Genomic DNA, 12780 nt, shown 5'->3' with positions numbered 1-12780 from the left:
AGGAGAAGAGGGAGGGAGGACAGGATTGGGAAGGGATGAGGGAGGGGGCTACAGCTAGTATACAAAATGAATAAATTGTAGTAAATAAAATTTTTTAAAACTTCAGTATTGTCCTCAGTAGTTCAAATACCGCAATTTTAATAAATTATTTTTTCTAGTAATTATTTGGACCAAGTTTATTAAGCTGACATAAAAAAGAAAAGATATTTTCATTTTTAATGACTGCTTAATAGAATGCCATACTGATTACAACTACTAATCTAGGATCATACTAAAAAGTAAAAAGAATAGCATAGTTCCTGGCTTTTAGTAGCTGTAAAGATTATTTCACTGAACTGGAGAAATAATCTTCAGGAAAGATTATTTCCTTTCAACTGTGAAACATTACAGGGCCAGGGGTTAGATGACACATTCTTTTATTCTTGGTGTTTTAACCAAACAGTCCACTCTGTAAGTGACATCTTTAGTAGTCAATTTGGCAATAAACATAGATCTCTGGACTTACCTGTTGGGTGGGTGACATGGTAAATGTATCGTGTGGGGAAGCTGGGTGATATAGAAGAAGAAACAGCTTTGAATCCAGATGGAACCACTTCTAATCTTAATTTGCCACACGATCTCACCAAACTCATTGATCAACTCTGCTCTCGCTACCTCAGCAAAAATGTGGAGCGTAGACTGCCTATATCACTCGTTCACAGTGAGATAATCTGTAGAAAGCATCCAGCAAGCTGTCTGGCCCATGTTAAATATCTAATGAAAGGATGTCTCATTGTTCTTGCTTTTCTTGCCTATACGACCTTTCATTCATTCTTCACTCCATTAACACATAGTGACTATAAGCCCACTATGGCAGGGAGGTACAATAAAACAGGGAACCCAAAAGGAACATCCCCATGGAGTGTAACAGACCAGAGAGTGGCCCCTCAACAGCATGTACCCTGTGCCAGCCATTGTTCAAAGAACTTTCCCACACATGCACACAGGTGCTTCTTCTTGAGTTTTCACCCCAATCTCGTGCGGCAGCCATCTTGCTTAGGTTTTTATAGCTTGTCTATGCTTTGAACTGCCACGCTGTGATGCCTCTCCAAGTACTCGAATTGGATTCTATGTTTTCACAGAGCATAAATGACCCTTTTGTAAATATTTCTAAAGCTCTAGTGAGCCAACCAAGAAGATGTCCATTTCTTTTAGAGAAGCCTAGGCGCAAAAACCATGTCAATTGAGCAAGCACAGGCGTGACTAACCTACCGCTTCATGAGTGCCTATGGTAACAGTCACCTTTCCCAGCCTAACTCACCCCTTCCCATCCTGTGTGCCTTCTGATCCGGAAGGTGTTTTCTGGCAACAACACTAGGCAGCATATAGGTTTTCGCTCAACATCGGTCCTTTCATCTTTTAGCAACATGGAGACCGTCTAGCTGTAATCCAGTTTTGACCTTCAACATTACACTCCTCCATGCCCACCAGAATCTCCCAATAGAAAAGCTAAAGGAAAACCAAGCTGCCATACTTTATTTAGCTCTTTTCTTACAAGTGCATGCCTAACTGGATATGGTGCCTGCATGCTTGCAAGGTCATCAAGGAAGTAGGAAGGAGAGTGGGTTTCAGACTCTTGAGTTCATGTTTCAGGACAAGGCAGACACTACGCTGTCCGAGAAGCCCGAGCCCGCCCAACATAACAGCAGTAGCTCACGCCAAGAAACCACTCACCAGTCACCAGCATCTCTGTAGAATAAAAGCCATGGTGCTGATATTGAAAGGAAAACCTCCCTCTTGTTAAATGGTCGGCAATGACCAAGACAAAAAAGATTTTACTTACAGGCGGGCACTGGGCCAGTTTATCAGCTGCCACCAGTTGAACATTCAAGTGTTTACTTTGGGACTTTCCTCTGGACTTAATCAGCCGCTGTAGGACCTGACAGGATGACAGGGACGGTTATCAGTGAGTTGAAAGAAAACCAAAAACACTGGGATCTTTTTTTTTTTTTTTAACAGCTTATGTAACCTGGAGAAATAGTAAAGAGGATCTACAATATAAGAAATCTCCCACTTAGAACTCTGTGCTGATGTCCTGTGGGCCTAGAGTGGAGGTGTCCATCCTGTCCTAGCTCCCGTGGGGGTCTTGAGGACAGCCTCACTGCCCACCTAGACTTTTAATTCTTCTGAAGATTTTAGAGCTCCCTGTCAAAGGGAAAGAGCTGGGCTGTTCCTGCTCGGGTTGAGTCAATCTTTTAATGTTCAGCTCAGTAATATTTCAGTTCATTAGCTCTATGCTGCATATCAAGGTCATTTACGCATGCAATGTCTTTCAATAATTAATGAAATATTTGATTCAATTTTAATTTAATCGAACTATTTCAGGATTGAAAATCTAGGTAAAGCATTTGTGTTGAAACATTGTTGCACATAAGACAGACTATATCTATGCCTTTGGTCATAGCTGTAGCTACAGTTAGACATACACTCTTTCTTTCTTTTTTGGTTAATGTTGAAGCAAAGCTCTCTCTGTGTAAATACTGCTACTTTTTGAAGTTCTGTGACACCTTAGTGCATGGGTCCACGCAAACCCTTGCACTTCCAGACACCACAGCAACAGTGCAGTGGGGATGGAGTGACCTTAGCCTCACTGCAGAGGCTGCTTGAGACCCCAGCACCTAGAGACAAGAACACTTCTGGTGGTCAAGGGAATGCCGCTCTGTTCTCCTCACTCCCTGGAACTGACTGACTAACTAACTAACCGTGGTTGGGGCTCACCCAGTTACTGCACAGGTGCAGTGCCCTCCCGAGGCTGAGAACTTGGGAAGGGAACAAATCACAGCTTCTCTGGGCTTTTCCCTAACCACCAAAGGAGACCATTGTTTGGGTGGAGAGGTTGAATTTGCATTTAGGCACAAGGAAAAATTGGAAAGGAACTAAGTACTAGGGTAATGACTCTTGTTGGCTTCAATTTCATATTTATTTTTAAAGCACCGCCACTGCTTAAAAACAAAGCAGCGGGGACAGTGAGAAGGTCCCGTGGGTAAAGGTGAATAATACCAAGCCTGGTGGGCCGAGTCCAGTCCTCAGAGTCCACATGGTGAAAGGAGAGAACTTACTATCACAAGTTGTCCTCTGACCTCCACACATGCACTATGACAACACAAGCGCATTCACACACAGACTAACAAAATAAAGAGTAAATGTAAACAATAGAAGGATATCAAACTCAAGAGTGCAATCTGGGGCCATCTTCCTCTATTCCTGTCACTCCAAAGAGCGTACATGACCAGCTGTGCTTAACCAAGGAAGAACTATATTCCTCAACAAACCCAGCCACACACGAATGGCAATTTACAGAATAGCATTTCTGTAAGAGATGTTTACTCGGTGATCTTTGACCTTACATAAGATATCTCTCTGAATTATGTATTCACTCTCTCAACTGGGCATAACATATAGGTGATTTAAGAATTGATGTCATACAGAAAATTTTCCAAGAGGGGATATACAGCCTATGAAAAGTTAAAGTCTACTTTGCATTTTCCTTCCTTGTGCTCTTGTTAGTATTTTATCAACATGACAGCAGGCAGCAGCTTCCAGAAGAGATGTAGTATTATTCCCAGCTACCCTCAAATCCCCAGCACTTAAGTACTGTTAAAAAATGTGCTCATGAATAGACTCTTGAGACATTCTTCTGCCCACAAACTAAAAGGCAGGGCACAACCTCAAGAAGGAAGCTTCTAGACTCATAGGCAGGAATGTGGTGATTACCTTTGGAGAAGACACTTTCACGTGAACAATGATGGGGGCTAAGGACGTCTTTATAAGCTGTGCTGGGTGATTGATGGTGTCTGCATCAAGAACGACCAATTGTAAAGATCTTGCCAATTCAAAGATCCTTTCAATTTCACTCTGTACTTCCGCTAAAAGGGGAAACAATAAAATGGCAGGTAATGGTTAGTCTCAGTGATTATCACGTATACTAAAAAGCATACATAATAACAGTATAAGCTTTCAGGTATGTGTGTGTGTATAATAAATAGTAGAACCAACTGTTTTGAATTTTCATAGACCTGTCTAACAAAGTCTTTTCTATTTTAAATTTTGAGACATAGTCTTATTATGGAGGCCTGGCTGGCCTGGAACATGTTATGGTCTCTAACTCACAGAGGTCAGCCTGCTTCTGGCTCCCAAGGGCTGAGATTAAAGGCGTGCACCACAGAAGGTCTGTTCTTTTTTTAAGTCTTTTCTGAAAATAAAATTGTGCATAGAATAAAACAATTGGCAGAAAAACACAAGGCAGCTCTCTGGGTTTGCTTTGTACACTCAGCCTAGCATGGAGTTATTCATATAGCTACGGTGATTCCATCTTGGGGTTGCGAGCGAGCACGCGTGCACACGCGTGTGTGTACACACACACACACACACACACACACACACACACACACACACACACCTGATTGTATTAAAATGCTACACTGACTCCATCTTGACTCAGACCTACCTGGCTGGTTGTAATAGTCAACTAGCCCAAATATGCCTCTTCTACATTGGTCAAATAAAAATGCTAGTTCTTTTCAAATGTCTAATGTAATCCAACTACTCTTTTGGGGGGACAAAGCCTTGCTTTGCAGCCCAAGCTGATTATGATCCTCCTGCCGACACCTCCTAAGTATTGTGCAGAGATGTGCTAGTGTTTCTATGCATGTCTTACAAGCTCTTCTGCTTTTGTTGTTGTTGTACCAAAGGCATATGGTAACACAACAACAAAACATCAAAGTATATGTTTTTCTGAAATGCAAAAGTCAGGCATGCTGGTGACACCTGAAATCCCAATACTTGGGAAACTGAGGCAGAAGGATCATGACTTCAAGGTCATCCTGAGAAACACAGTGAGTTTCAGCCTAGACTGCATTCTGTCCTGCTGTCTCAAAAACTGGTACTGTCTCAAAAGACAATAATAGTGACAAAAAAGTCCTCTATATAGTTTATGAATCACGTGATGTAGTGGGTCGCGATCAAAATCTGAATTAGATTCTATTAAGGGCAAGACTTCGCATAGAAGCAAAATTTCTCATTTCTTATAGAATCACTGATATTTAAACCATGAAGTACATTAAAAAGTATGAATATGGCTAGAAGGATGGTCCAGCAGTTAAGAGCACTTGGTCTTAATTCAATTCTTAGCTCGATTCTCAACATTACACAGCTCACAACCACCTGTAATCCAGCTCCAGGGGCTCAGACAACCCCTCTAGCCTTCTCGGGTACCCCCATATGTGTGGCACACACATACACAAATAAAAATCTTCATAAAAATATGAATTTAAGGAGTTGAAACACATATCACTTTTGCATTATCAAATACCAATGTCCTCATTCTCCAGTGACCAGCTTTCAGGGTATTTGTCAGTAATAATGAACATATATTCATTTTTTTCTATCATGTCAGAAACAGTTTAAAAATAACTTCTCAATAAGGGCATTTGGAAAATAAAGCCAATTTTTACTTCAGTCAGTTTCAGCAGAAGGATGCTGGGGTAGGTCCTCAATTTGTGCTTTAATTAATCTGCCACAGTTTTGCTTCTAGGCAGAACTGTAGCAGAACAAGCTTACAACATTTCAGTTTCAAGTCTCACATATTTATTATAATATAAAATAATATTTGATAATTTTCTGCAGGATCAGAAATGCAATAATACAAACTGGACTGCTCCAGGACCAGAACCCACAAGGCACTCTAAGTCTTGGCCCAAACAGTTCAGAATACCAGGCTTTTATTTACTCTGGAGTGTCAGGTCATAGTCACTGCTGCAACATATAAAGCCCTTGGCAGTGGCACTCTGGCATTAGCAGTGGTGGAGCCTGGGTAAATCATAAGGCCACATTACATAGTGGGGTGAGCCCAGGATTTGGAAAACACGTATATAAAATGTAATAAGCAAATTACAGGCACGAGGAAGACAAGGGTCTCTACCTAGCTCATCTTCTTCAAGGAAATCAGCAATCAGACAGGTTCTCAGAGGGGTTCTAATGGAAGCTTCATACATCTGTTACAGGCTAACAAAGGTGGGACCATCGTAGAGTCTGGTGCTGGAGGCTCTGAATGAACACTCTTTGCCACTAGACTGGATGCTCCAGCATCTTGGGGACTGGTGATGCTCCTCCTTGCGCCCAAGTTGGCTCTGGTATTTATTTGTTTACTTTTGAGACAATGTCTTACACAGTCCAGGCTGGCCTTGAGGCCCTGTTCTTCTTGACTCTACTACCCAAGTGCTGTGATGGCAGGTGTGCATACCCTCACTTAATTTCCAGAGCTGTTATTATTTTGTCCATGGGCTCAGGATATTTCCCAAAGTGACTTACTTCTATGCACACTCTAACTCATCTACAACTTTTTTTTTTTTTTTAAGACGGGATTTCTCTGTGTAGCCTTGGCTGTCCTGGACTCAATTCATAGATCAGGCTGGCCTCAACCTCACAGTGATCCACCTGCCTCCCCAAGTGCTGGAATTATAGGTGTGTGACACCATGCCTGGCTCATTTGCAATGTTTTTATTCTCCATTTTGGGAGGATTTTAAGATGTTTTCCAACAAGTACCCATAAAAGACAAGTTGAAGTTCTCTGCATGTTCATCATGGTTGCCACTATTTCTGCTGAAAGGTGTGATTCCTCTGGGTATACCAGTTGGCCACACAAGAACTTCATTACCTTGCCCTTCTAAAAATCTTATTTTCTTTCCTGTTAGCCATGTGTTAGCTATGACAGAAACCTTGTGAAGTTTGGGGAAAAGGAAATGGGTGGTTTCCCGTGGTTAAGCAGCAATTGATAGAGGAACCTGAGACTGCCTCTTTCCACCAGACTGCTGCTGAGCTAACCGACTAGAACTGAGAGAAGGGGAGGGAGGAAGGGAGGAAAGAAGGGAGAAATGGGGAAGGGAGAGAGGGAGGGAGGGAGAGAGAGAGAGGGACAAAGGGAGGGAGGGATGGAGAGAGAGGGACAAAGGGAGGGAGGGAGGGAAGGAGGGAGGAAGGGAGGAGAAGAAATAGGGAGAGAGAGAGGAAAAGGGAGAGGGGGAGAGAGAGGAAGAAAGAGAGAGAAAGAGAAACAGAGACAGAGAAAGAGAGAGAGGGAGGAGAGAGAGAGAGAGCAGGATTCTGGCTGCTGCAGGACTCTGTCCTGTCTGCTGGCTGCTTTTCTCTATAGATATTCAACATTTCTCCAGGCAGGGCGAAATGCCCAAGCAGGACAAGACATTCCCCACACATACACCTCATGAAAACATCTTACCTAAGCTGGATCTGGTGTTTGAACGTTCAATTATTGCCCTCTTGCTAGGATTGTTGAGGACAGACCTCTTAGCAAGAGAAATGTCGGCTGTCACTCTTGTTATTGATATCCTAGGAAGAGGAACACAGAACAGAACAAGCCAGTATAAATGTTACATGGGCTCTCGGAGGGACTTACAGCCAGAGTGCTTACCAGCCACTTCACATACCGCCATGGAACCACTGCACAGTAAACATCAGCCACAAGGACTTTAAACAGATTCTGACTCGTATTAAAACAAGCAGTGAATGACGTCAGGCTTTGGCTCTTTCGCTGGAAACCACTCCAGTGAAAACATGTTCCTTCTGTTATGGCGTGCCTGTCCAGGCTGCCCTTAAAACGCACACCACACCAGGAGGGAATCAAAACACGAATTAGCCATGCTCTTTCTAGGAAAGAGTTTACAGTTTGCTCAGAATTCAAGTTGATTGAACAAGACCTTTAGGACCCACAGCTGCTCTGCCCTAACGCTGTTGGCCAAAAGGTAAAAGCTTCATTTGATTACAGAAAAAAAATATAAGAATCAGCCAGTCTGTAGCTATGCTGTGTTTCTTGGCTCAGGAGTTAATCCCTGATAAATGAAGCGTTTCTCCACAGGCCCAAGAGGAGCTTTGGCGGTAGGATGTGAGAAATACAGTTTCTTTTCTGCAGGCATGGGAGCCTCAGTATGTTTGCACAGTTTCTCTGAAGTCAATGTGAGCATGTGCCTAGAGTGTTGTTAAGTCAGAACTCACCTTGCAGAGAATACAGAAGAATAAAGCAGAGATTTTTGTATGGAGAGAGGGGAACAACCGGAATATGCATTATCAAATGAAGACACGAAGAGTTTATCATTTAAAGATAATTTTTAACTGAGACGGCTCAGATTCTAGCTATTATCTGTAGAATTCAAAGCTGGTCTGCCTAGACCAATTAGAGAAATCCACAGATCCTAGTGTCACCCACACAGCTTGCCTGAGTTCAGAAATGGGAGAATCACTTGTCCTTATCCTCAGAATATAGCCTTATTCTTCTCCAGGGTCAAACTTCTTTGAGGATTAGAGTGGAGACGGAAGCATGTATTTAGTTGCATGTCCTTTCATTCCCATTTCAGGCCATTTTAAAACTATCTGGAGACTTTGGAAAGTAGAAGCGTTGGGAGAACCTAAAACTGTCCTTTTCATAAATTCTTAGAAACAAACAAAAAAAAATAGGGCAGGGTCTCACCATGTGTACTCTGAATTCATAATCCTCCTGTCTCCGCCTTCCTTGCACTGGAACTACAGGGATCCACCCCTCGCCCAACTTTAAAGCAACAGAAGGTGCAGACATTCTAGCGGGCTTCTAAAGCCAAGTGGTGCTTAGCCTCGGCTGCTGCATTTATAAGCTGCAGGTGCTTGGAACACAACAATGGTTTAACTTTTTGAATTTTTACGCCTTGATAATTATTCAAGGCGGCCTCAAACTGTCCCGTGTGGAAACAAACGCAGGACAGGGATTTCCTGAGAACCACTGTGAGCACCAACATGAGTGCTCTCCAGCTTATACTTCAGCTTCTCTCTTCCGCATGGAGCTTGTTCATGCTTTCATTGTTTTTTAAAAGAGAAAGAAAGGAAAAAAAAGGAAAGGCAAAAAAGAAAAGTTCAACTGCTAAGGGACATAAAAAAAATACTGGTGTAACAACTTCTACATTCTACCAAGAAGGAAAATGAGAACAGAGAAAATCCACTGCCCATTCTGGGCCATGAAGGCCTTCAACATAGGATGAGGCTTGGTGACTTTGGATGTATAATTCTCTTTCTGCTCAGTTTTGTTTCCCAGCAGTAATAAATCTCTGAGATGAGCCAAGCCACCAGGTGTAGGTTGACAACAACTCTGGCCCTGCTGTGAACGTGGTGGGGGTAAACCCAGTTTGAATCAAGGGGGCTGCATACTCGAGTTTCCGCTACAGCTTTTCTTCTTCCTTTCTTTTTCTTTTTTCTTTTTTTTTTTTCCTGTTAGTTAGTTTGTTTTGTTTCATTTTTAGACAGAGTCTCATTCAGTAGCACACGCTGGCCTCATACTTGCAGTAATCCTATTGCCTTAGAGTTCCGGAACTACAGGTGTTAGCAGCCATGCCTGAGATGTAGCTCTGAGCTGTCATCTCCTTCAGGCACCACATTTTCATTACAGAAGAGGGGACTTGTGTTTAACCTGGGGTGCTAAGTTTCTTGTTTGTTAAAGAACAGAGCATCAGAATAGAAGTACACTGCCCTATTCTAGAACAACCCAACTATATGGCTATAGACAAACTGGCTGACTTAAGGCAGAATTCAACTTGCCAGAATAATATTTTTTTTTCCTGTGTCCACATTTTCTAGTTCTACATAAGCCAAAAGTAACTCGTGGTTTTTAAATTTTGAACGCATATTCTTATGTTTTCCCTGTGTTATAAAGCAATTTTATAAAGCCATTCAAATACAACCAACACAACATATTTGGAAAAAGCTGCATTCAATGTGAGAAATAGAAGAAATGATGTGGATGACAAAATGCTCTTTTTCTCATTGTATTTTCTTTTTTAATTTTTATTTTTTTCTTCACAATTTATTCATTTATATCCCGATTGAAGCCTCCTCACTCATCTGCCCCCGTCCCACCCTCCCTCCTTCTTCCCCTCATCCCTTTCCCCTAGTCCACTGAAAGGGAAAGTTCTGCACTTGCCATCTGCCCATAGCTTGTTAAGTCTCATCAGGACTTTTTGGATCCTCTTCCTCTGTGGGCTGGCAAGGCTACATCATCAGGGAGTGATCAGAGAGCAGCCAACTGAGCTCATGATAGAGGCAGCTCCTGCTCCCCTCACTCAGAGATCCACATGGAGACTGAGCTGCCAGTCAGTCACATCTGAGCAAGGGGTCTAGGTCCTCTCCATGCATGATTCTCGGTTGGTACATGTCTCTGCAGGACCCCCTGCCCTCCTTGTGTGGCTCCTGTCTCCTCCATGTCTCTCTAAGCCCACTGTTTCTTCCTTCATAAGACTCCCTGCGCTCTGCCCAAAGTTTAGCTGAGTCTCAGCATCTGCTTCGATCCCCTATTGAGTGAATCCTTTCAAAGGACCCTCTACAGTAGACTCCCATCCTCTTTCCTCTCTTCCACTGCTTCTAGTGTCTTTCCTGTTTGCCATTCTGAATGAGATCTAAGCATCCTCCCTAAGGTCCTTCTTAGTGTTTAGCTTCTTTAGATCTGTAGATGGCTGTCCTATATAATCCAATTAAAAAAATGGGTACAGAGCTAAGCAGAGAATTCTCAACAGAAGAATATAGACTGGCAGAGAAAAGCTTAAAGAAATGTTCAACATCCTTAGTCATCAGGAAAATGCAAATCAAAACAACTCTGAGATTCCATCTTATACCTATCAGAATGGCTAGATCAAAAACTCAAGTGACAACACATGCTGGAGAGAATATGGAGAAAAGGAACCTTCCTCCATTGCTGGTAGAAGTGAAAACTTGTACAACCACTTTGGAAATCAATCTGGTGCTTTCTCAGAAAATTGGGAATAGCACTACCTCAAGATCCAGCTATACCTATAACTTCTGGGCATATACCCAAAAGATGCCCCACCATTATTCTCAACTATGTTCATAGCAACTAGATTTGTAATAGCCAGAATCTGGAAACAACCTAGATGTCCCTCAATGGAGGAATGGACACGGAAATTGTGGTACATTTACACAATGGTATACTACTCAGCTATTGAAAACAAGGAAATCATGAAATTTGCAGGCAAATGGATGGGATTAGAAGAGATCTCATTTTATTTTCTAACGAAAAGGATTCCATTGATAATGCATGTTTGCAGAAGGAATATCTTGTAGATTATATGGAGGAAGCACCTGTCAATAATAAATCTGATGGCCTTTAGTTTAGGCAGGAAATAGGAAGTGGGACATCCAGTAGGCAGAGAGAATTCTGGGAAAGAGCCAGGCACATATGATTCATCCAGCAAGATGTGAGGCAGACGAACACATGGTACCTGTGCCCAGGTAACCAGCCACATGGCAGAATGTAAATTAGTATAATATTTTAAGGTATGAGCTACCCAGAGAAGAGCCTAGCTATATGGCTTAGGTGTTTATAAAATAATAATTGAGTCTCATGAGTCCTTTCTCAGGACCTGTGGGGGTGGGAGAAAAAACATCATCCTTACTGCTACTCATGTCATCTGAAAATTACACATGCATGAAATAGAGTCCAGTAAGGAGCAGACTTAGCTACAGAAGACTGTCAGGAAGACAAAGAAGGTGCTTCTGCTCTAAGGCTTACTATTATCAAAACTGGGTGTCAGACCTCGATTTCTTTCTTTTTAAGTGAAAGTCTACTCAGCAAAGTGATTACATTCATCATCAAGTTTTTTTTTTAATATATTATGTATTTAAACTAATGGTATGCTTTCTAGTTCTCTTGCTTTATGTGTCCTCCTGGTCCGCTAGCACTGCCATGCATCTTGAAACCTTCTTCAAAGTGTTCCCCTGGCAACCTCACTGAGACAATGTCAGTAGTTACAGGCCAACAGGAGTTCAGTTTCCCCCTGAAGATGAGGTGTAGCAGCTAATGTCCCTGAAACTCAGCAAAAACCATCCCCCAAATCCAGTCTGTCCTCTGCCTGTTGCATGTTTCCATTTCAGAATTCATCCTGGTTGATGATACTCAGTATTAGTTTTCTGGGGACTTTTAAAATTTTCTTTTTACATTTATTCTTTATGGGGGGGGGGATCATGCACATGCCATAGTGTGCTTGTGGAGGTCAGAGGACAACTTGTAGGAGTCCATTCTCTCCACTCACCATGTGAGGCCCAGGGACAGAATTCAGGACACCAGGCTTGGTGGCAGGTGCCTTTATCTACTGAGCTACTTCATTTGCCCTTCTGTGGATTTTCTATGGGTAGATATTTCCTTCAGTTATGACACATCCATTCAAAAATAATTAGTATTCCCACACTGCTAATGTAACAGCTGGAAGATCCTTCTCTATTCCGGCTAATTAGTAAGAAGGACATTCAGTATAATACATACTTTAAATTCCCAGTGCTAACATAGAAAAGTGCTCCAAGCTGGCGGAACAGGGAGGTAATGGACACCCAGAGACCTTTCTGTCTTTCTTTTGACTTTCATTTTCAAGGACAAGGTACATCATTTTTGAGCCTCATCCCCTAATCAATATAAAGGTGACAGATTTGTCATTAGTATCTTAGAGGATTATTGCTATGGGCAAAGGAGGCAATATATAAACCTGATTTCTTAAATGATTGTTTTTAGCATTTGTGGAGGCTTGAGATATCACCCATTTTCTCAGACATTTGAATGCTCAAACCCTAGTTAATGTCACTGCTTAGGAAGGAGCAGGAGGTGTGACCTTCCGGGAGGAAGTACATCACTGGAATCAACTTTGAAGTCTCAAAAGCCACATGCCATTCCTAGTTCACTCCTTCTGTTTCCTGCTTATGGTT

The 12780-nt window shown here is 42.2% G+C and overlaps 1 protein-coding gene across 2 annotated transcripts in view; it reads right to left on the bottom strand.

Moving 5' to 3' along the window:
• Cacnb4 (calcium voltage-gated channel auxiliary subunit beta 4) overlaps nucleotides 1-12780 on the bottom strand; it is a 247799-nt gene that overhangs the window by 18733 nt on the left and 216286 nt on the right. For both annotated transcript variants that reach the window (XM_055600066.1, XM_055600067.1), the window contains 3 exons: nucleotides 7274-7383; nucleotides 3754-3905; nucleotides 1823-1918 (listed from right to left, as the gene is read on the bottom strand). In XM_055600066.1, coding sequence (XP_055456041.1) covers nucleotides 1823-1918; nucleotides 3754-3905; nucleotides 7274-7383 — 358 coding nt within the window. The remainder of the gene's footprint in view (nucleotides 1-1822; nucleotides 1919-3753; nucleotides 3906-7273; nucleotides 7384-12780) is intronic.

Source organism: Psammomys obesus, unplaced genomic scaffold, assembly GCF_907164565.1.
Source record: "Psammomys obesus unplaced genomic scaffold, mPsaObe1.curated_primary_1811, whole genome shotgun sequence".
Lineage (NCBI taxonomy): Eukaryota > Metazoa > Chordata > Mammalia > Rodentia > Muridae > Psammomys > Psammomys obesus.
This window is presented reverse-complemented; position numbering and strand designations above follow the sequence as displayed.